A 25,422-nucleotide genomic window follows, 5' to 3' on the forward strand; every position below is an offset into this window, starting at 1 on the left:
ACATGTAATAATCAACGCACATCAATATGATAAGAACTATAAGTTCAGTGCTATATGCGTGCTAACACTCAATCTTAGGTCAATATTTAATCAAGTACAGGAGTTTATTATCAAGCCTATCTTTGAAACAATATATAGATGTATATCTTAATCACAATTTAGGGTTTCAAAGATTTCCAACAATAATAATCAAAATATCTCTAAAATTATCTTCTCAAGATTCTATCACAAGATATATTTGAAAAATAAGCTTGTGAAAATAATTTTAGCACAACAAAAAACACAAGCCTCAGAGTTTTGCAATACGAATGCCATGATTCACAAGCCTCAAATTTTTCCCCGCACAATGAAGTTATTAAATAAATCGGGGGGAAAACGTTTTGCTAAAAACTCTCAGTACAAAATCAATCAAACAATAAATCAATGAGAGTTTAAGCTAGTATATGACAATGTAAAATCACTCAAGGCACTCTCACCAAGTTAGATTTAGCCAAGGAATAACAAAGGGTGAGTGTATAGGCTTTGTTTTTTGAAAAATGAACTTTGAAAATTTCAGAGCATTTTCACTTAATCAAAATGTTAATCACTCACTAATATGAGTAAATGGGGCCATATATATAGACATGACATAAATTACGGCTGTTGGGGATATTAGGGGTATTATTAAATTTGTTTTAAAAGAGTTTAAGAAAATTAACCCTGTTTAACCCCATTTAACATCGGTAAAAATTAGGCCAACTCCAGAGTTTCGGTCGACCGAGCCATAAGTTCGGTCACCCAAATTGAAACAATAGAAAAAGTAAATTTTAAACTTCGAGTGCCTGAAAATGAGTTCGGTTTGTTGGCCAAGGCGATTTTCCAAAATTTCTGAGGCTTGGTCGCCCATCCTTAAGTTCGGTCTGCCAAACTTGCATGTTCGGTCTGTCGAACTTGAACATTCGGCCGCCCGGGGGTAATTTGAACGTGAAGTTCAGGCACTCGAGTTGTTGGAAAAAGTAAGCGTGCGAGTTCGGTCGCCCGTGGATGCTATGGTCATTTGAGTTTAGTCGCCCGAAGTTAGGTCAACTATTTGACTAATCCACGGTTTGGTCGACCAAGGTAATTTCATCATGCCTGGTTCAGTAGCTTGAAGCCCTTCCATTTTAAGCCTAGGGTGCATACTTTAAATTAAATTCTCGCCTGATGACATGTGAGTTTAGTGGGGTCTTTCCTAAGTGTTTGTGCAAGGACCTAGGGTTTATCTAAGGACTTTGGGTCTATCTAAGGACTTTTTACTTAGTCCCAAAAGTCCAGTGTCGGTTGATCGAAGGGTGATCCCTAAGGTCATTCTACTGTCTTAAGCATATAGTCCTATCATGCATGTGATGCATTTATTACATACCATATTATATTACAAACCAAGAAAAAATTGAATGCAAATATAATATCAAATAGGTCTTCATTCTTTCGCTTCTTAGATGCCATATATATGAAGCATGATCTTTGTCGTCCGTATAACCTCCTTGAGTTCCTACCATCAGTGCATGTTAAGGATGAACTTGTTCAAAAAGTTTAGTGCACATGTGAGAAATATGAATTTTGTCATAATTAAAATGGGATCAGACTCATAAAGTCAAGAACGTCTTTTTCTCCTATAAATAGTCCCTCTTCCATTATGTTATACTCCACACTTGGAAGGGAAATCTCTACTAGAGGTATGTTTCCTTACTCCACCCTCAAAGATTTCATTAGCATCTCTAATACGCTTTTTCTTCAAATCTGATCTACTTCTTTTTATAGTGATGACCTCTTCTAGGTTGATATATTTCTAGGCTTGTGTCGTTAGCTCTTCCATATCGGTCAAGGGTTTCTTATTTATGGAATTCAAAAAATCACAAGGTTGCAGAGCTATTTTTAAAATGGCTACTGCTGCTTCGTGGTCTAGGTTTTTGATCTCCAAAGTTGTATTTGATAAAATGGCATAAGAACCCTTTTAGTATCTTTTCCTTTATTTAACCAAGGCTCATAAGGTGGGCCAAAGTCTTCTTTCGACTGCTGATGAAATGGGCCCCAAATTGTTGCTCCATCTTAGAGAAAGACCCAACCAAGTCGAGCTTCAATGACCGATACCATGCTCTAACATTTCCTTTCAAGGTTGTCGTAAATGCTTGACACATAATGACATAAGGTGCACCTTGCAATGGTTTAGGGGATCCCATCACATTCTTTTATATTGGGTATCTTGAATTTACTGAGTAGAGGGATCTCCATTATTGCCTTAGTAAAGAGGGGATCAAAAGATCTAACTAAGGTTTCCCCTCTTAACGGTTGGTTGCGAACTTCTTTTTCCAACTTTTCTAGTTAGTCAATTTTCTTAAGTTTTTCTTCGAATTCCTAGGACTGTTGCTCATTAGTGCTTGCATTGTTTGCTCCTTCTACTTTCTTTGTCGTATTTGAAAATTTTAAGATGACTTTATGTGGTACCACCACCTTACCCTTAGGTGTCGTTTTTGCTTGAACAACTCACGGGTCAATCATGACTCGATCACCTGCCAAGAATAAAAGAAAATTAATTTGGAGGACTCGGGGTGTACTTCAGGGGATCACTTTGATGCCTAAATTAAGAAATTTGGAAAGATTATGCAATTGTAATAGTAAAGGAATGAGTGAGAAAATGAGATGAAATGTCTTACCTTCCTTAGGAGATTTTTTTAATAGGCATTTGTGATACCTCCTTACTAATGGATATTTATTTGAATTACAGAGGTTATACTTTGGTTATAGATATGTTATTAGAGTGTAAAAATTGGTGTAATGGATGTTACTTCCTTTCTATTGATTCTTTGATGTCTTTTGATTTTTTCATCTTATATAAGTTAATGATCGGTTTAATGTTGAGATCTTTTTTAGATTATATTAGTAATTATTTGTTGAAGTCAAAATAATTATTATAGGTGATTATTTTTAAATGTTTCCAAATAGGCCAATGAATCAACCCTCTTTAAAATTTTTTAAAAAATGCCTTTTACTAAACCAAGAGAGTAGAGTACTTTACGAAAGAGCACATGAAGGAGAGAGGGGCGACAGGCGGCACAAGGGGATAAGCTAGGCGGTTACGGCTTGGGCGGGCCCATGGGCTCTGTACCCGGCCGACCAATTCTTCGATGTGGCCGGAGCCGAAGGGCCCCACGGCCCACTCATCTACTGTTATAAGTACTGCCCGAGGTTTCATCCGCTCCAGCTCTTTTTACCGAATCGCTCTAGACTTCTCTGTATTGTTTCTGGCGTTCTCCTGTTCTCTCTCTCTCTCTCTCTCTCTCTCTCTTCTTTCTGCTACCATTTCTCTTGTTTCTCTACAAAACGTCTAGCTTGCCATTTCTTTCTTCCTTTTACTTCGTCTTTGCGAGCTAAGCCATTCGTTCCAGAACCAGGAGGTATTATTTTTTTGACAATTTTTTGGTGATTATGTGTTGCTCAGTTGCACTTGCTCTTTGTGCGTGAAGGGAGAATTTTTTGTCTCGCTTGTTGGAAAAATCTGTGTTACTGTTAAGTTCATCTTGTATATCCGTACTTTATTAAAACTATTGTGGTCAATCTATTTCTTTGCCGTAGTTTGTTTTACTTTTGAACTTTTTGTTGCTTTGCTTATTCTGATTCTCTGCATCTTTTTAAATACGGTTTTGGGGATTTTTGATACCCATTCTTTGGTTCTTTGATGGAAAATAATCTAGACAAATTTCATTTTCCTCAAAAGTTTACATTTATTTTGGTGGGTTTATTAGGAAACTAGTCGGGCGCAAAAGATATATTTTTATCACTGAGAACAGATTTCCATGTTTATTTTATTATTATTATAAATAATTCTATTTTGTTTCTCTTTCTTTCTTTTTGCTTTTATTTTTGGTGAATGGCCTACTTTTACGATTCAATCGTTCTATATTCGATTTCTTCCCACTTGTTGGGTTCGAAAGAGTTGGTCTATTTAATTTTGATTTATTAGCACTTGCTTCTGTTTTCGATGAATATATCGCTGTAGACTTTTTCCAGCCCGTCCAATTAGTTTTGTGGGATTTGAGTCTCTTTAGCCTTGTTGATTGAAGAACCCAGTTATGCTATTACTTCACTTATCTAACTGAACTTTTGTTTGCAGGATAATGGAACAGTTTCAGAACAACGATCTGGGATATTTAGTTCATGACTATTACGATATGGTTTATTTTGGAGAAGATGATTCCTTTGGGGCCACTGCACAAGAGAGGAATGAGGAGAAATCATTGGACTCAGACATTGATGATGACTTCTACTTGGTATTTTAAAACTTTTATATAAGTGCGTTGTTATTCTCTCCAAATAAAAAGAAGTGAATGATAATTTTTTGTGCTTGATGTCTGTCTTACTCTTTTCAGTGTAAGTCAAAGTATGATACTTCTGCTCTGGAAGCAAGGAATGGTAAAGATATTCAGGGAATTCCATGGGAAAGGCTCAATTACCCTAGAGATAAGTATCGTGAGATCAGATTGAAGCAATACAAGAATTATGAGAATCTCTCGCCCTCCTGTGCAGAGCTGGGAAAGGTCAGTTTGTGTTTTTTTCTTTTGTCTAAGCAAGTGGTTGTATTCTGTATCATGTAGAGTAGATACTTCTTGGTTTGCAATTTTTCCTGATGCTTCGGTCTCTAGGTTGAACAGTTAGTTATAGGACTTATTTCTGGCCCATTAAATCTTGCACTGGTTTGGAAGCATAGTGTTGACTTAGATTTTGAACCACAGGGGTTTGGACAATGCAATACAAAATTGCATTAGTTTGCACTTCATATGAATGCAGTCCAAGAATTGAACATCATGTTCCCTAGTGAAACATTGTCATTATTTGAACTTGGACACATGATCTCTACCATGCCCTTCATGCAGTTCTATAGTACCAGTAGCAACCTGTGCTATGATTATCTCTTTATTTATTATTATAAAAAGGGGCAGCACCTTTATTTTCAAAATAAAAGAATGAAAATTTTGGAATAGAAACCAATAGTTGGTGTAAATCTCTAGATGTTTTTATTTATTTATTTTTAAAATTATAATAAACACATGCTTCCATTTATTTCTTAAATGAAATAATGGGTGATTAGTGGAAATAAGTGGATCCCTTTCACTAAAAGAAATTCCTTTTAAAATAAAGTGTGATATTTGATTGGTTAATGTTGATTTCTTTATTGTTTCATTCAAAATTACAATTGAGGTTTTTGGAGGCCGGAGAAGATTCATTGTTTTCCTTTAGAACATATATTTTTTGAAGATATTTTCTTTTAACAGGTTTGGTTAACCATGAATCTCTTTGAGATCAGGGATTGGTAGTCTTCGTTCTTGTTGAGCCTTAAACAAGTGTAATTGTCTGGGCAAGGTGTATATGAGCTTTAGTCTACTTTGTTGTCTTTTTCATATTATTTGGAGAATGTTACTCATACTTTTTTTGAACTCTATCTAAGCATTAGTGAATAGTGCCTAGGGGTGCATTTGTCTTCTAGGAGTGGTTTTGCAGAATTATATTCGATTGAATAGTTATATTATACTCTGTTTGTCCTACTGCCTATAAGGGACATGATAACAATATGATTATAATTGTTTTATTTATTATCTTTTAATACCTTAATTCTTAACCTTTCTTCGCCTTTTTCTCCTTTTTTTTTTTTTTTCCTTTTTATTTATTTTTTATTGAAAAAGGGGGGGGGGGGGGTGGGTGGGGACTTTTGAAATTTAGTCCATGTAGAGGAATAAAAATCTCCCCGTTAGCTTAGCTGTCGAATCTTTCCCTTTGGTCATGCTATAGGCAATGAGAGCGTAGCCAAGCCTATGTTGTATGTGGTTGGATCTATGAAATCTTTATTTTTAAATGTTGGAAAGTCATACTGATTGAACAATGTTGATTATGTCATGATATTTTTATCTGCCTACTTCATCTCCTAAGAAGGATCAATCACCATGCTATTCAATTGCCCATAGAAACAACCAAGATGCATGTATGTCATGCATTTTTTAGTTGCACTATTGAAGAATTTTCTTGGCAGGTGTGCAAGCATGTAGATAAGGGCAGCATCTTCTTTGATTTTCAGTTCAATACAAGGCTTGTCAAGTCAACAGTTGTGCATTTCCAGGTACCTTTCAATGCCCATTTTCATAAAAGAATTTCTTTGCACCTTTGTTAATTTTTCTGAAGGTCTAGGTGTCACATTTTTTTCTTGTGGAATTTTCTTAAATTTTCCCTCATATTGGAAAACTAATAGAGTTAAGATTTTCTTATATTGGAAAATTAATTGAGTTAAGCAAACATAGTTTTATGGATCTAATAATGACCAGTGCAGTAATAATCAACTTCTGCGATAATTTTTTTTGAATTTTTTTATTCCACATTTATACTGATTAGAGGTCTATGTTCAATTATTCATATTGGGAAATTTTGCAAGAATCTTATTTATCCTTGAAAGTTAAATGGCTTTAGCACATGGTCATGCAGAAGGGGCTCAAATCACACTTTTTACCCAAGACTTATCTTATGATGGTCTTTTTTTTTTCTCCCTTTGTGTCTTCATGGTGAAGGAAGCCTTTCTGTTTATTTATGTTTATTTGTTTAAAATGGGCTTGAAATTGGCTATACGGATATCTTAGTTTTATAGTTTTGCAGGTATATTGCATATTTAGTTATGCTTTATGGATATCTATACATATGATTGTAGCTCTTTGTCCTCACCCTTTTTTGGAAGGTATGGAATTTACCAGTGCTGCCTTCTATGTTCGGCCACATTTTTATCATTTATTTTGAGTAGCGTAATTAGCACTCTGTCTGCTAGTGTAAAACAACTGAGAAGGCATTAGGTTGAATAATTCCCTATGAGGGCATTATGCGTCAAATGGTACTTTTGTTTTTCTTTTGAATTCAAACTACCTATTTTAGCTTGTTGTAAATATTTTGTGGATTAAACTAAATGCCATTAGTTTAGATTTATAACTGTTTGCTGGTTTGTAGAATTAAAATTTTTGTTCAGATTATTGTTAAATGTCACAGGCCGAAACAGCTTTAAGCTAGGGTATTTATTCATTAAATCCTTTTTGTGCAGATCATATTACAATTCCTCCTTGAATTTGCTATGACTCAGAATAACTTTTTAATATAATTAGAAGTTCAATATTTGGAAGGCGCAATTGAAAATTGTGGAAGTTATTTTCTCAACAGCTGAAATGTTATGATGCCAAGTTACAGATGTGGGTGCATTATGGTGAGATAACTTGGCTTTCATAAGATTTGAAGTGTTTGATATTGACGTAGACCTGCTGCCAATAAATGCTATTGGAATTAATTGCACTTTGTTATTCTTGTTATATTTGTGGGAAAACACATACATGCAGTTGTAATAATGCATCAAGTTCCGTGTTGCATGCATAGTGGGATTATATATTTTTAAAATGTGATAGATTTCTTAAATTTCTTTTGAGCAGTTGATTTTTAACTTGTGTGCAGGCATATAACATCAATCATGCATGTTGCATGGCTGTCTGACTGTAACTTTTGCTTTTTTCCTTGTCTTGCCACTGGTCTATCTTATTATGACAGTTTCGTTCCTTCGGATTGGCATTCTTCTTCAAGTACATACATGTTCATGAGGGTATTGAAGCATTTTGTTTGATTAGCCATCTATAACTTGGTTTCACTAAATACACTGCCACAATCACTTGTTTAGCCATCTTTCTTTTTTCCTCAAAATTTCCTTTTCTTGTCTTGAGTATATTTGTTTGATGGGTAATGTCATATAATCCCTGTGCTTTCCTCTTGATAGACAATGGTAGCTCTGGAAGTCATAGTTTAATAGAGATTGCTGGTGTTTTCCTAGAATATTTTGGGCCTGAATGAAATGATCTTTCTGTGTTTAACTAGTGTTAAGTGAGAAGTCTGATTACAGTTGATTTTATGTGACCAGTTAAAATGTAAAATAAACAAATTGCTGGCATAGTTAAAAAACCAACATTGGTCTCTGACCAGCTGTCCCAAACCTCTACCCACTCCTCTCTTTCACAGTTCTTAATGACTTTGTAACTTAGGAGGCACCATATGAATTAATCAGTAAACTTTCAGTTTTAAATGATATTAATGTCATTTGTTTGCAATCCAACGAAAATTGGGTTGTGCACCCTTTATATGCTGCTGCCTGACCATCATGCATGCCTTCCAGTATATTTTCCTGGGATTTGTTGCTCCTTTATGTCAGCAGGTTTCTGACTTAAAAACCACAATCCGTTTATTGTAGTTTGGGAGATATGAGGTAAACTTTATCGTGAACATGGCTTCATGGTCATTATTCTTGTTTTCTTTTCATGACCTTTTGTTTCTTTGTTTGATTTTTTTTTTTTTTATTTTGAATTTGAAATGTTTGTTAAAGAAATCTCATGGTGATGATGCAAGTCTGATTTATTTGATTAGGTCACTTGGTTATGATAATACTGTTTCTGCTGATTGTTTTATGTGCCTTTAACCATTCTGTGGCATTTGGGACTGCTATGTTATCTCTATTTCAGCTGTAAAAGCAGGGTGGAAGTTATGTCTGAGCAGCTGGCACAATAAGGATGCGTGATCCATATGGTATGATAGGAAAATGTTTGCGCATTTAAGTGACCTTTGTAGAAATTTATACTAGTATTGATGTGTCCTGGACACACCATGAGGGTGTACAGGCACTACCCTTTCCTTTTGCATGTCGGTGTTGCACTTGAATATTTTCTTTTCCATACTGCACTTCATATGTATTATTGGATTATGAATGTAATATTGAACATGACTTAGGATCTACTTCTCAGTTGCTAATTTTGTGGTTGATCTCTTTCCTTAGACCTTGTTGCAAGTATATGCCTGGATGTGAGAGATTATTTGTTTATTTTGTACATATTTTAGTCCACTCCAATTATTGTGGATTTTATAGTTTATTGTTGTGAATGATCCATTGTGGAACTTTAGCTGGTTGACTGGTCAAATGCCTCTGGTGATGTAGCATAAGTGGAATTACAGTTATCCCCTTTATTTTCTTTCTTTCTACATTTTTAACTCCCCTGCATTGAAAGGAGGAAGTAACTAATGGTGTGAATTACGCATGGCAGTTGGTGTGCACATGTATGCTCTCACATTGGGTTGTATACATGGGTTCTTATCCTGTGAAATGTGTTATTCACTACATGATGTGTCTAATTTTCTGTTTTTTTTGGCGCTTTGGCTATGTTTTATCACTTCATGCTGTGTTTGATTAATAGTCTCTTTTATTAATGTTTTCTTTTGTTAGTTCTAGCAGTGTCTTGGAATATGATGCATTCATTCTCATGTCATAAATGCATGTAAAACCTTAGCCAAATGTGTTGTACATGTTAGAAAGGATCATACACAAAGGCTCTTGCATTTTTTATGCATTGTTTCTGTTGGCAAATAAGTCAGAATTTGTAGTTGTCTGGCATTCTTTTCTTTTATGTTTGAGATGTTCTGATGCTTTTCCATACATAATCTTCCTGAGGTTTTGGAGGAGCAATTTATTTTTCTGGCTTCGCGTATTGTCCTTTTTATCTTGGTTTGTGAATGTCTCATGTGGCTGTCTGTCCTTGAATTTGTTATTAAGTAGGTCCCTGTAAAATTATAGAAGCGCTCTTTACTAATTTATTGGATCTATTCTGCACTTTACTGAATTTATTAAGAACCTAGGGGTGTGCATGGAGTCTACAGATGCTATTTAAAAAATTCTTTTAGATGCCCGGTAAATGAAAGGGTAGAACTTAATTTTGCATGGAGTGTTTAGCTGGCTGCTGAAGGATGGTCATAATTGCATGAGTTATATTTGTTGTGGCGCATCAGGGTAACTTTGTAGCACACTGGTTGGTAAGGTCCCCCTTAGGGCACGTGATCTTTTGGATTCTGTTTAATATTTTATTTATCACTTTGTAAACGTACATAACATTCCTCACTGTTCATATTTGTAGTACAGAGTCTGCTCCCTTCTCCTAACTAATTCCTCCTATGTGACAATATAGCCTCAATTTTGATTTCATCAATTATTTGACTTCACTTTGCAAACACATGCTACAGTCATTCCTCTCCAAATTTGCAAGATAGGTTCTAGCTTCTGGGATTGACTAACTCCAATTTTTTTTGTGCTTAACATGGTCAAAAGCCTTCATCCTTCACCAAGAACTAGCATTTTGTTTATGCAGATCAGAGGTATGTGACTGGAGAAATCACTTATTGATTTTAGGGCTGTGTTTGGATTTTGAGTGGTTGTTTGGATGACTACTTGCAAGTGGTAGGGTTCATATAAGCAGATAGATCTTGTGATAGAGATATTTATTGGCCTTTACAGCCCGTCCTCCATTTCCAATGTGTGCCGCATGATTTTCATCCCTTTTTCCCTTGGCTATAGCTTTGGACCTCTTGTATGCTACTATGGCAATGTAGTTGCTTGAATAGCTAGGCTGGTCCCTGGAAGTCTTGTACTGCTTCTGTTTATTGTATAATGTTTTCTTATTTAGTCTGTCCTGCTCTCTTTTTTGCATTCTCCTTGTCAAATTTTGTAGTATACATTGTCATTGTGGCTGCCATACTCGAAGTCAATGTAAATGTTCAAGTTCACGTATAATAGCCAAGCAGTTTAGTTAGTATGGAATTGTCTGAGAACATAATAGCCAAGAATGATTCTGCAATTGAGTAAATTTATAGGAATTTGGATCAGTTAGATTCTATAGCATGCATTCTCTTCAAATTCTGTAGTATACGTTCTCATTGTGGCTGCTTTTCTTGAATTCAGTGTACAATGTCTTAGGTCCAGATATGGTATCTGAGTTGTTTAGTTAGTGTGGAATTGTCTGAGAGCGTGATGTTGAGTAAGTTTATAGTAATTTGGAGCATACTGCTCTATTTCTGTTAAAAGCAAAGAAATTGAGTACTTGAAGTAGTTCTGGAAGATTGATACCAATGTTTGCTATGATCAGTTAATTATGGACTGTTGGAGCACATGTTACAATTATGATCATGCTGTAAGAGACACCCAACAACTTTAAACAGTAATGTTCTTACAACAACATTAAACAGTAATGTACTTACAACAACATTAAACAGTAATGTACTTATAAGCCTGGAGAACCTTGTAGGACCCTGCCAAAATGAGTGTTTGGAAAAAGAACTGTTGAAAATCTTACGGATTCTAGAGTTGAAAAAATTTACTAGAGTACACCTAAAACAATCAACTGGTGCCCTTCAAGGCTGCTGTAACGGTTTTTCTAGATGGAATTGCATGTGAGGACTAGTAGTGTTTTTCCTTCAATCTCTTTTAATTCATAGTGTCTTTGCTAAAGAATGAGCAAAGTAGCTTCATCATTGGTATGTTTTATCTGCCATAATATGTAATTGTACAATGTAGTTTGACATGGTTGCCCTTTTGGTCTGTTTCATTTGCAGTTGAGGAATCTGATATGGGCGACATCGAAACATGATGTATACCTGATGCAAAACTACTCTGTAATGCATTGGTCATCCCTTCTAAGGAGGGGGAAGGAAGTAATGAATGTAGCTAGTCAGATAGTGCCCGCGGTGGTGAAGTCTCTATTGGCTGCTTATGAATTTTTGTTGTTACCTTTTTATTTTTATTTAAAATTATTAAGTCTGAAATAATTTGCCCTGTATAATTCTTCAGAAGCACCCAGGATCATTGTCCCAATCACTCTCAAGAGTGCAAATAAGCACTATGGCTGTCAAAAACAATTTATTGGTGGCAGGTGGTTTCCATGGGGAGCTTATATGCAAGGTACTGGAATGAAAATAATATGAAAATCAATAGTACATTACTTTCATGAATTGTATGTTCCATCGTTAGCAATCTCTATTCTTATACTGATTTTTACAGTTAATAAAATGTGCAGTATTTAAACCATTCCGGAGTTGCATTCTGCACAAAATTGACCACAGATGATAATGCTATTACTAATGAAGTGGATATATACCACAATCCCGGGTAATATGAGAATCTGTTTTTCTTGGATGTACAAGCATTAAGATCTTTGCCTTGTCTTGCTGCTGAGAATGCCATTGCTGTTTTTAATTCTTGTATGGGTGTATATTTGATCATTTCAGTGGCTCAATGAGAATTATGGCTGCAAACAATGATGCTCAAGTGAGGGTTTTTGATACCGAGAACTTCACTTGCCTTAATTGCTTTTCCTTTGCTTGGTCTGTAAATGTAAGTGCTCTACCGTGGGTTCATTTTTACTAGACAAGCTATTGTTTGAAGTCATTTCTCAATACTGATTTGTTTGCAGAACACCTCTGTTAGTCCAGACGGTAAATTGTTTGCTGTTCTTGGTGACGATCCAGAGTGCTTGATTGCTGATGCTCAGTCTGGGAAAGTAAGTCGCTTCACCACCTTGCTCCAATTGAGCACATGCTAGGCTAGAGTCCTAAAATAAATAATAATGTAATCTGCAAAATATCGCTGCAGGTTGTTGGGAACCTGAAAGGGCATCTAGACTATTCATTTTCTTCAGCTTGGCACCCGGATGGTAGAATCCTGGCAACTGGGAATCAAGATACTACCTGCAGGCTCTGGGACGTTAGGAATCTATCGGAGTCCTTGGCTGTGCTCAAGGGGAGGATGGGTGCAATTAGAGGCTTGAGGTTCAGCACAGATGGCCAGTTTATGGCCATGGCTGAGCCAGCTGACTTTGTTCACGTCTTCGATACAAAGTCCAGTTACACCAAAGGACAGGAGATTGATCTGTTTGGTGAGATTGCTGGAATTTCTTTCAGCCCAGATACAGAAGCACTGTTTGTTGGAGTTGCAGATCGTACATATGGAAGCTTGTTAGAATTCAACCGGAGGCATTATAATTACAATTATCTGGACTCCATTCTATAGGGGAGTGCAACCTAAGAGCTGGTTGGGGCAGATGGATGTGTATATTTTTGTGTAGGTTTTCTGGAAGTGAAGTGTGATGCCAGTGTTGGAAATGATGTGCCTAGCAGATGGGGTTTTCTTATCGGACCAAGAGTTGTTAATAAGTCTTTCCCCTTTTGGATTACCTGAGCAGCATCAGGCCTTGCCGTAGTGGATGAGCTGTTCCAGTGGGTACTGAGTTTTACAGGGCAGGATAAACTTTGCTTTGTGTACAAATCTTTGTGGTTCAACGTGCGTATTTGACTTGCCGTGATTTAATTCATTTTTCAGGCCACATAAATACAACACACTTCTTTTTTCTTTTTTTCCCATAGGAGGGCAAGGTGATGACCAATTCATTTGTCAAATTACATACTAGTTGAGGCTTCTTTTATGGCAGTGATGGATAAAGTTTTGCAAATTATAGGCTTTTGGTTAAGTATAGATATTTTTGGAAAAAATTAATGGCAATTTGCAAAAAATATTTTGATTTTATTAGTCTGCAGTTGAGAATTAATCTGGATTTAAACTCAGGAAAAAGGGCAATAGGAAAAAGAGACGATTGAAAAACTGGCTTCAGGGCAACTGTATTGTGACATTAGTAATTGTAAAGGCAGCGTGGTGATTGGTAAGATGTAGGTTTTACCCTAAGCCTTAATGTAATGTGGCAATTATTCTTGTGGTCAAGGAGCTCTTAGGTTAGGGGTTCTATGTTTGAATTCTAAGATCTTGTATTGGTTTAATATTATAGGTTCATGACTTGATAGATAGATACTAAGAAACCATTTCACTTAGCTTTGAAGTTTATTTTCTTTAACCTTATACACTGTTTATTATATTTTTATTTTATTTTATTTGAGGCTAATTGATTTTTTATAATTTCATTTTCAACAGCATACAAATATTATGAATTGAACTGTGCAATTAATAGTTAAAATTGCTAAAATGACTAATACAACATTTTTTCTTCATTAGACGTTTGCACTAGGTATGGATTGTAAAATAGAAGTTCTATATTTTCCATCATATTCTATTTCCACCTCTATAAGGGCTATAAGATCACAGGAGGAATATTATGCAACTCTAAATTAATATTTTGTAACTATAAGATCACAGGAGGAATATTATGCAACTCTAAATTAATATTTTTGTAACTCCTGTGCGGGGCATAGGATCTCCAGTGGAAAAAAAAAAAAAAAATTCAAATTTTCCGATAATATTATGTAAACTAAATAAAAATTTTATTTAATTTAAAAGAGTAATTTTGTGTAGCACTAGGTAGGGTAAGTATAATTCCTCAAAAAAAAAAAAAAAAAAAACAAAATAAAATAAAATTGAGTTGTCATAATATTTTACAAGTAGTCTAAGAAATTATACAATTCTTGATTAAATGTGGATTGTGAGTGGATTCAAATTTAGATGCCATTTTCCAATTGTAAGATAATGATAAGTAGTCATTTGTGGATCCTCCATTAGAGCATGTTTAACATTTGTTTGTAGAAACTTCACAAGGAAAAACTAATTTCCAAAGTTCTTAAGAGATAGATCTCGCATTATTTATTCAAGTAGATGACAAAAATAAAATTAGTCTTCCTCCCTAAGATAGATTATAATTTTGCATTTGGGTGTATGAATTTTGAATTTTGGATTGAAATTGTGTGAATTTAAATAAACTTACGCTACGTTTGGGAGTACGAATTTCAGACTTTAGATTTAGATTTGGGTAGGTTTGGACAAAATTTAATACAAATTTGTATTAAATCTTTAAATTCACATAAATTCAAATACAAAACCTCGTTCGCCACCGCTTCTGCACTCTTCCTACCCTGCCGTCATCGCCATGCATCTCTCCTCCCCTAGCGCCGCTGTTGCGTTCTCTCCCCTCGCCGTCCGTTGTCACTTCTACACTCTTCCTAACCTGCCGTCATCGCCGTGCATCTCTCCTCCCCCAGCGCCGCTGCTGCGTTCTCCCCTCTCCGCCGTCCGCCGTCGCTTCTGCATGCTTCCTACCCTGCTGTCACCACCGTGCACTCTCCCCTCCCCCTTGTTGTCGGCCCTGAGCTATTCGTGCTGCTGCACTTTTGCAGGTCAGTGGACGCATCTCAAACTTCTGTTGTCCTTTTGATTCGGCCATCTCGTCGCTTGCTGGATCTTTAGGACATTGAATTCCTTAATCAAGTATGTCTCTTTTCAACCATTGCACGATATAGGGTTTCGCTGAAGTTAGGCGCTTACGATGGTGGCGCCCGCCGGTCCTCTGGTGGATCCTCCACCAGTGGGGCCTCTTTTGAAAGGTTGTTCAAAATTTTTGTTGTATGCCCATGTAGTATCACATTCTCGTGTTGTTAACCCGTCATCTTCCTCTTTCAAACTAGCCATGAGATATCGTATTGATGTAAATGGAGATATTGGATTCATTTTCTCAGAGGCTGAGATGAACAAAGTGGCAGAAGATTTCCGGTTTGCGTTAGTTTTTAAATTTTTGTGCTCTAGGCCATCCATTGACGTTATCTGTTTGAATATCATAAAGTCTTGGGGCCTTTCGGAGATCCCTTCTGTTAATTTCATGGATGATTTTCACGTACTTGTTCAAATGAATAATGAATGAGATTTTATTCATGGATGGTCTTGTGAAGGAAGGATTTTGGTTGGGTTTTCGTTTTGTCTTTTTCGATGGACAAAGGATTTCAGAAGGAGGAACCATCCTTGGGCCCTCAATGGTTATTTCTCCCTAGTCTTTCGATGCACATGTACATGCCTAATTGTTTACAGACTCAAGCCACGTGGTTTGGTCGATATTTGGGAACTGACAATGCTACGCTTAACGGAACTAGGGCGATGAGTGCGAGAATGTGCGTGGATGTGGATTTATTGGGAGATTAGGCGGATGCTTTCATGATTGTTGTTTCTACAAATCAGAAAATTTGGTAGGAAGTGAGGTATGAAAAAAAAGGATTTTATAGTGAGAAATTTCATGGACAAGGACATTCAAAGGTGGTATGCCGAGTGGGCGAAAGGAAACAGAAAATTGGGGATAGAAGTAAGGATACGAAAAATACTAGACAAGAAAATCGACAAGAAGTTTGGCGTGTGAAGCATTTGGATAAAGGGAAAGAAGTTCAAAGAGAATTGATAGATCCTTGCATTGTTGAAGAACCTTTAGAGGTGGATCATGTTTAAGAGGGTGCAATGACCACAAATTTTTCCAGTGGTTGAGACAGTTACGCAAAGTGAGATGGAAAAGGGGGACTTTCTTCCTAAAGAACCGAGGCCTGAAGTGGAGATTTTGCAGATGAATACAAAACAGTATGAGATTGAGAAGAGGGAGGAGATTGTTGAACCAGTCCTGGGTGCTCCTGACACTGATATGTTGATAGTGGAAGATGTTATAGTAGTTTGTGATCAGTTGATGACATCTTGTAACATGGTTTCAGATATCTTGGAACAAGAGTGTACAATCATGCCATGTATGTCCTACATAATTGTGAATCGGATAGGGAGGTGGAGACAAATACTTTGGAGAAACTCCCATTGATGATTTACATGTTCCACTTGTTAAGTTGAAGGATATTAATGGGCAAAGTGAGAAGAAGTCTCAACGGGTTATTACTCGTCCAAAGAAACTTGATTTATGATTAATACAATTCTAGTGTGGAATGTACGGGGTTTAGGCACGTCTAAAATCCGTTTACAAAAGTTAATGAGGAAATTTTCGCCTTCTATTTTGGTTCTTTTAAAGCCATTTTCAGATGAAAGTTTGATGTCGCAATGGGTTGGCTCTTTAAATTTTCCTAATTTTTGGGCGAATGCATCGGCCGGGGGGGGGGGGGGGGTAAAATTTGGATGTTTTGGGAAGAGGAAGTGCACTTTGAGTTACAACATATGTCTGATCAAGTTATTTAAGGTATTTTTAGTTTTATGGACCAGAATTTCTTGGCTTTATTTGTTTATGCTAAATGTCGTCAAATAGATCACCGGGAACTTTGGAATGATTTGGAGTTTGTAAAGAGGGATGATTTCCCTTGGTTAGTGGTGGGAGATTTTAATATCATCCGTTCAAATTCAGAACGTATTGGTAGTCATACGAGGCTGTTATCGGCTATGAAGGAATTTAATACTTGCTTGGACGACTATGGTCTTATGGATTTGGTTGTTACTGGAAGCAACATGTCTTGGTGTAATGGTCATAGTGGAAATTCTCGGAGTTGGGAAAAACTAGATAGGGTCCTCTATAATTTGACTCTTCTTCAATCTTTGCCAAATATTTATTTTGAGTATGGAAATACGAGGACTTCATATCATAACCCATTGATTATTCGCTTTCATAGAAATTTGCATCGGTATGGTCCCTCTCCCTTCAGGTATTAGAATATGTGGAGCACTCATCAGTCTTTTATGTCTTGCATGGAGGAAGCCTGGAGGGAGGAATCCCATGACACGAGTTTTATTTGTCAAAATAGCCCAGTATAGTTTTCATGTAGTAAGAAGGAGGGCCATGCTTTGTGATATCCTTGGCGATGGAATTTAAGAATTCCATCTCGTGGGTGTCGACAAGAGTCAACTGGAGTTCGGTCTCCAGCTCCCTCCTATTTTCGTCAAGGAAATTGAGACTTGCTGCTAAATTGAAGCATACGAAAGTTGCAATCCAAAACTGGAACAAGTAGGTACTTGGACATGTGCATCAGAATATAAAAAAATTGGAGGAAAGTATGGAGGTTCTAGAGGCTCAGCTTCAGGAAGGGTGTTTTCTAGAAATTAAGGAAGATTTCTTTCTTTCTAAACTCGAGTTGGAAGCTTGGAAAAAGAGGGAGGAGATTCGTATTTCTCAGTTAGCCAAAATAAAGTGGTTAGAGGTGAGGGATAATAATACAAAGTTCTTTCATGCATTTTTGAACCAAAAGAGGAAAAAGGTTATGATTCATTCATTGAAGCTTCCGAATGGAGAAGTGTTAGGTTCTATGGAAGCTGTTCATGAGAGTGCAGTAAGGTATTTTCAAACTTTCTTAACAGGTGTAGGACCCAGTCGAACAACTTACCTTGATGATATTATATCTCCTATGGTTTCTGAAGAGGAGAATATTGCTCTTTGTTGTGCTCCGTCCGAGGTGGAGGTTAGGGATGTTATTCTTTCTATCCCGAGAAATAGTAGCCCAGGTTCAGATGGTTTTGATTCGGCTTTTTTCCATTATTTTTTGGATATTGTAAAAGAAGCGGTGATCGATGTAGCTAGAGATTTTTTTTGCTGGGTATCCTCTTCCTAGATTTTATTCTACATCTTACATTGTTCTAATCCCAAAAGTTCAGAATCCCCTGAGTTTTGACAAGTTCAGGCCTATTAGTCTTTGTAGTGTTATCTAAAAAAAATTTTCAAAAATTATTGTTGCAAGGATGATAGGTTTATTGTCTGCATTGATTTCTCTGGAATAGGGAGCTTTCATTCCCGATAGAAGTATATTTGAAAATATTACATTGGCACAAGAAATGTTTCATTCTCTGCATAAGAAGTCTAATGGTGGAAATGTAATGATCAAAGTAGACATGGCTAAGGCTTATGATAGGGTCGATTGGGATTTTTTAAACTTGGTTTTAAAAAGCTTTGGATTCTCCCAGAGATTCTGTGGTTTAGTGGCGGAATTTGTTTCCTCTCCTTGGTTCTCCATTATGATGAATGACACTTATAAGGTTTCTTTAAGCCTTCTCGAGGGTTTCGCCAAGGAGACCCTTTATCTCTTTATATGTTTATTATTTTATAGGAAGTTCTTTCTCAACTTCTGAAGAAAAATTAAATGAAGAATAAAATAGGGGCTTGCCATCATCCTTGTGGGGCGCCTTTGGTATCTCACCTACTCTATGCGGATGACATTTATATTTTTGCCAATGGTAAGAGAAGTTCCATTCTAATGCTTATCAAGACTCTTAAGAAATACGAGGATTAGTCTGGCCAAATGATAAATAAACACAAGTCAAGTATTTTTTTGTCAAAGAGAATTGCTTATGCTCGGAAGCAGTCCTTGTTACGGATGACTAGCTTGGCGGAAGGAGGGTTCTCTGCTACATACTTGGGTGTTCCTCTGGTATCAGGCCATCTTACAGCCCGTAGTTTAGAGCCTCTAGTTGCTAAATTGAGGAAAAAGATAGCGGGTTGGAAATTTAAGTTTTTATCTTAAGGAGGCTACCTAGTTTTAATTAAGCATGTATTATCATCAATGACGGTTTATCAATTGGAGGTAATTGACATTCCTAATATTGTCTTCACAAAGTTAAATTCTATATTATTGAATTTTTTTTTTGGAGTGGAGTAAATGATAAAAGAAAAAGGAAATGGTGTTCCTGACCTAATATATGTAAGCCTGGTTGTGAGGGTGATTTGAGTATTAGGGACTTTGAGGAAGTAAAAAAATCATTGCATATGAAGATTGTGTGGAGATTGTTAACTATGGATAATCTGTGGACTCAATTCTTTAAAACCAAGTATTTGAATAATAGACACCACTTGAGAGAAATAAAGTTAGATAAAGAAACCAGATTTTGGAGATCAATTGCTCGTGTGATACCTGAAGTATTAGAGCATGTTTATGTTCAAATTAAAGAAGGGTCGACCTCTTTTTGGTTTGATTGATGGTTAGCCTTCGGTCCCCTTTATGCTAAGGTTCAGGAAATTAGAAACCATAAGCTACGAACACCAGATTGTTGGGATAGGGATGAGTGGAATGTTGATTTATTGGTGGATCTGTTGGGTGAAAAACACCTTGAGGAAGTAATGAACTCTGCTATTTCTTGCAAGGAGGGTCCAGATACTGTAATTTGGGAACCTTCAACAGATGGGAAATTTACCACGGCAAGTGTTTGGGAAATTATAAGTGAGTGTAAAGAGGAATTCTTAGTTTCAAAATGGATATGTCATCCTATGTTGCCAAAACTGGTGTCAATTTGTATGTGGAAGTCTTTGTTCGCTTGTCTTCCGATTGATACTTATATTCAAGAAGTAGGTGTTCAGATGGCCTCTTGGTGTGATTGTTATTCAAATGCCAAGATTGAGTCTCTAGACCATGTGTTTTGCACGAGATCTTTTGCTCAGGAGGTATGGAAACAAGCCGTAGTGGCGTTGGGTGTTAGTTGTATGGCAACGAATACATGGAAAGCTAGATAATTTCTGGTTTAATTATGCAAGAAATGCCTCACAGTTGGGAATTTTGGTAAGTCTCATACCTAGTCTCATCATTTGGAGACTTTGGACTCGTCGATGTAAAGCCAGGATGGAATCGATTCATGATTTGGTAAGAACTATGTGGCTTGATATTAAATATTGGCTGAGATACATTTCGGACAAGTCAGCTAAATGTGCACCTGCTTCTTGCAAGAATATTGTAGTCCTTCATGCTTTGGATATTCAAGTAAAAAACATGAGGGTTCGTTTTCCTTGTGTAGCCATATGGTGTAAACCTAGGATAGGTTGGGTTAAGTTGAATGTGGATGGAAGCTGTAGAGGTAACCTGGGTAATTGTGGTGGTGGAGGCATGATAAGAGATGAAAGAGGATTATTTAAAGTAGCTTTTTCCTCATTAATGGGTTATGGAACCAATAATATGGCTGAATTGAAGTCGATTATTATAGGGATTAATCTATGCAAAGATCTCAGATTTGATCAAGTGGAGATTGCTTGCGACTCTACTTTGTTGGTTTAGTGGATTAATTTTGGGAAGTGCTCGGCTTGGAACTTATGGGAATTGTGGGAAGGGCTTGTGTTAGCATTGAGAGGCATACATTACAAAGTGGAACATGTTTATAGGGAGGCAAATCGAAGTGTGGATTTCCTTGCCAAGCAGGGTGAATCTGGTATATCTCGATTATATAGTTGTCAGGATGAGCTTCCATAAGAAGTCAGGGGAATGATTCAATTGGATTTGTTGGGATTTCCTTCCTTGCGCTCGTGATGCTTTGTGCTGGTGTTTGTGAAAGTTGGAGTGGTTGGTTTATTCCTCGAGATCTTCTAGAGTTTTGTTTGTTTTCCACTTATAGTTATTTAGTTCTTATTTATTTGTTTGGTTGTTGGTCATTGGTTTTTTGGTTTTGAATTAGTTGGTTAAGTCAGTTTTAGATTCTTGGGGTTTGATTTTGTTTTCCCCAAATCTCAAGGGTAAAACCACGGTATTCCTCCGCCATGAGTGAGAGGTTTTCTAATAAAGATAGGAGGCGCCACCCTCTTTTTCCAAAAAAAAAAAGGTCAATAAATTTCACATTAAATTTTATCCAAGTCCACAGAGATCTATATATTTGAAAATCAAAATCCATGCTCCTAAATTTATTACAATTGTATATTACATTTTTTTCTAAATTCATACAAATTCTAATTCAATGCTTGAATTCTATGCTTCCAAACATTTTTGAAGAGTTTATGGATCTCACTTCTTTTTTTTAATAAGATTATTGTTGGAGAAGTTTTAATATCTTCTTATTCCTCTTAAAACTTTTATTATTTAATTCTTGATTAGAACCAAATCTTCTTGTGCATTGTTATCCTTCCTCTGGAAAGAGTTATGAAGGTGTAAAAGTTCCCACTTTGCCCTAATTTGTTTGTTGGATTTTGATTTTGATGCATGACAAATGTACACACCTAATTTTATTTGAGCCTACTTTGAGCCCTTGTAGACCCCACTTAGGGACTCTTTATCCCTTTTAAGGGGTGTGTGGATTCATTTTTTTGAGTCATTTTTTACCAAGCAAAATATAATTAAAACAAAGATGCAAAAATCCAGGAAAAATAAAGAGAAAAGCCAAATTTTGCATTAGGCAGTCGATCGATCCCTTAAAGAGGTCAATTGGCCTTCCCTATGTTGATATTCGTTCAACTTGAACACATGCAACGAAAGCACACAATCAAACATGAAACAATCAACAACCACTAATGCAATCACTCAATGCTGAAACATATTTAAGAAGAAATCAAACAATAATAAGAATAATAAAAAATACAACTCGAACGCATAAGATTTACGTGGTTCGGCAATAGCCTAAGTCCACAAGATAACAATCTAATGCATACAGAAGAGTTCTAGTATATCTAAACTACATCTATTTCGATCCCTCAGATGCAAATCCTCTAGATAAGCCTAATCTACAAGCCTTCGATTTAAATTTACGTGATCTGCTCTGAATATATGCCACATCCCCAACAATCTCCACCTTGGCGAATATTCCCCACTTAGGAGAAATATGAAAGCATAACCGCTGCTCCACCCTGGCTTGTAGATTGGGATCCGCCTCCCCTCTATCACTAGGAGACGTAAACCAAGTTCAAGCCACGCTTGAACTTGGCCGTGGTAACAGGAACTTCACCTAGCTAAACACCCAGCTCCTTGAATGATCCTCCAAGCCATAATACTACCTTAGCAGCCTCAGTCTCGGCCAAGAAGTCTAATCCAATTGTAACCAGCGCACCTTGAGACTATCACGCCCCGAACCCGCAGGTTCGGGTTCTTACAGAGACTGTACCCTAGACTTCCAACAATTAGGACTTCCCACAACACACCCTATTGTGAGCCTCCAATCTTCCAAGCCCCCTATGTAATCTCCATCTACTAACCTCACAACTGATGGAACCCGTTGTTGCCCTCCAAAGTGCCCAACTGCATTGGTGTAGGAACCTTTTGACACGACCTGAACATCACCGTTTGTCCTTGAGTATTGAGCGGTAGACCGTTTACTTAGATTCATCAACAGTCTACTGATGACCGGTTTAACACTAACCATGTTAAACCTCACCAACACCTGATCCCCAAAACCACCTTGAGATAACCAAAATTTCCATATAGTTTTGTCCACACAGTTGCTCAGAGATAACACTAATCTCCTCGCAACTATAAAGTCACCCTAAGATAACCCCAATCTCTCTATAACTTTACTCTTGCAAATATCCAAGCCAAGAATAATCTTGCCAGTACTCAAGACCTTCATGTCAACTTCCTTTCTCAATAGAGTCCTTGATTGATTTACCTTAGTCGTAACCTTTCTAGAAATCGACATGTTATTCACATAAAACCACATAATACTTGCCCACTTGTAGCCTATCTCCCTCTTCCCCTTGGGAGCTGCACTTGCACGACATGCTCATTGCTCCTGTTGCAGATTTCAAGCACCCTTTTCTCTTCATCTACCTGAGTACACTATCCCATGGATTTAAAACCTAAAGTCATGTCTCCACCAATCGCCACCCTATTTGCCATTGAATCACCCAACTTGAACCGATCCTTCTTATATACCAGAAAGAAGCACTGTTCAGACATCACACCAAGCACTAGATCCAACCTCACTAGAAACGTGCATAGTTGGACCTCCAAAGTCCACCGCATAACTAGTCTAAGCCTCTCTTGCAACTCTCCTATCTAGTGATTCCTTTGGCAATCGATTAACCGAGAAACATGCCATTTTCGTTGATGGTAGGCTTGCCAAGGCTTGGGTCCTTAACTACCAAAGATAAAATTTATACTACCTAAGAATCCCAAGTTCAGTAGAAAGTGGGCAAGTCGGGCGTCGATCCTCTGATATTAGAGCGCAGTTATTAAGCTACTTCCAAATTTGTTTACTGTAGCCTTGTACAAAAGAAAGTAAAAGGTGGTATTTTTCAATGAGTGAAATCTAACCAACTACTGGAAAGTGATTAAATAAAAACAAGTAAATCTACGTTAACACTACTCCTACAAAGCAATGTTTAGACATGAGTATAATTTAAGATGTTGTTTTGCGTAATCTAAGTTCAGTGAGTTTACCGTACTAAACTACCCGGAACTTGGCTAAACAATCCAAGGAGTAGTTCAATGGCATAGAGTAGCAAGGATGCACCAGCTGTCTAGAATACGGTCGAGAACTGGAGTATACTCAACCACAAACGATAATGAGAACCTCTATAGGAGACTGTAGCCTAATACGTGTACCTAACTGAAGCAATAGAGGTGCTAATCTTGTCACTAAACATCATCACCATCCAAACAATAAAGGAAAGCAGTAAAGAGAAAGCATGTAAAAAGATCATCCCTTTGCAATCAAAAAGTCTGTCACTAATGCTAGAAAATACAACTGAACGATAATGTAATATACACTGGAAAACACAAGAGCTCCACTGGTTGTCACAGGCCGTCGAATACACCTTGCACAATGTAGAAATCTACACTACTCCTAATTTAACTTGGCTCTTAATGACATCTTAAGTCTGTCACTAACTTAAGAGTGGCCAAAGAGGAACCCATAGCTTGTGTTTGTAGCAAATACTTATAGGCTCTAGAGTTTACAAGGTTTTTTTTTCACAATTTAGGAAATTTTGCAGCGTATCTCGCGTAGAAGATCATCACTATTGACCAAGTCGCTCCCATGCTTCCCTTGTGTGCGTCTTGGTTGAGACTCGTGGGAAATCAGGAACTCGAATCGTCAATGTCTTTGACTTCGTCACACCTCAAGGTCTTGCTTGTCAAGTTGATGGTCGAGACTTGCAGGATCTCGATCTTCAGGAAATCTTAGGAGCTCGACATAGTCGCCCCTCAAGGTCTCTTGGTCGAACACTTCGTTGAGGCTTTCGGTAAGTATAGTCTTAGTTCTATCTCGGTATCTCGACGTGGTCCCCTTGGAGAGTCATTTAGTTGAGGACTTTGTCAAACCTTGCCACATTTTGATCTTAGTCTGAACCTTGGAATCTACAAGTAAAGACTTAGTCGCCCCCTATGCTGCTAGTTGCACCATATGGTCGCGCACCATCTTCTTGTCCCTTGATGATTTGAAGCTTCAGAAGCTTGGCTAAGCATTTGATTTGAGCTTTGAGTCCTCCAAATCCTCCCTTGGCTTCTCATAATTTCTAACTTCATGGTTTTAACTTGTTTTTCCTAAAAAGACAAACAAACCTTGCATAGCTCTGAACAATAGTAACTCTGGACATATGCATATATAGTAAAATGAGGATAAATAAGATAAATGAGGGTCTTAAATCATGCATTTTAGGGACTTATCACAACCCTCAAATTACATTTTTCTAGTCCTCAAGCAAAGAAAAAACTAATAAAATTCTACAATTCTATCTATCTCTTCTTTCGTAGGAAACACGATTGCATTTACCGCATGCAATAAGGCTTTAAACCCCTAAGTTGATCCTAGTGGATGATTTCTAGTCTCGTGAGGGTTTCCAGGGTGGTATTATAATTCCCCGAACGTCTACGTGGCCCCGAAGTGCTACTAAACATACATACCTTCTGATACCATTCATATACAATCCGCCCAAACAAGGGAAATGGGTGTTCCATACTAATCCATATAAAAATACACAGTGGGAATACAAACATCATCTAATACATACTAGAGTTTTTAATTATTTTCCATATACATCCATACATAATTAAAACAAAATCTGCTACTACAATCCCCAAAATACCGACACTGACTATTATCTCACCAGCCCTAAAAAGGACTACCTGATATCTAGCTCAGCCTAGAAGAACGCTAGGCTCGATCCTTCGGAG

At 37.0% G+C, this 25,422-nt stretch overlaps 1 protein-coding gene across 4 annotated transcripts; it reads left to right on the plus strand.

The window, feature by feature from the left end:
* The first annotated feature begins 3,217 nt into the window (after window positions 1-3,217).
* Window positions 3,218-13,249, plus strand: LOC131162502 (uncharacterized WD repeat-containing protein C2A9.03). 4 transcript variants are annotated; one of them, XM_058119062.1, is made up of 10 exons: window positions 3,218-3,413; window positions 4,130-4,286; window positions 4,386-4,553; window positions 6,041-6,127; window positions 11,452-11,586; window positions 11,687-11,797; window positions 11,913-12,004; window positions 12,124-12,229; window positions 12,309-12,395; window positions 12,488-13,249. In XM_058119062.1, exons 2-10 carry the CDS (start codon window positions 4,134-4,136, stop codon window positions 12,902-12,904), a joined length of 1,356 nt encoding a protein of 451 aa, XP_057975045.1. In that variant the 5' UTR covers window positions 3,218-3,413; window positions 4,130-4,133; the 3' UTR covers window positions 12,905-13,249. The 4 variants fall into 4 exon arrangements, with proteins under 4 accessions (XP_057975045.1, XP_057975048.1, XP_057975047.1 ...); XM_058119065.1 differs by lacking the exons at window positions 3,218-3,413; window positions 4,130-4,286; window positions 4,386-4,553 and adding an exon at window positions 8,541-8,604 and having other exon boundaries at window positions 6,112-6,127; XM_058119064.1 differs by lacking the exons at window positions 3,218-3,413; window positions 4,130-4,286; window positions 4,386-4,553; window positions 6,041-6,127 and adding exons at window positions 6,176-7,246; window positions 8,541-8,604.
* Window positions 13,250-25,422: the final 12,173 nt, after the last annotated feature.

Source organism: Malania oleifera, chromosome 8, assembly GCF_029873635.1.
Source record: "Malania oleifera isolate guangnan ecotype guangnan chromosome 8, ASM2987363v1, whole genome shotgun sequence".
Taxonomy (NCBI): Eukaryota; Viridiplantae; Streptophyta; class Magnoliopsida; order Santalales; family Ximeniaceae; genus Malania; species Malania oleifera.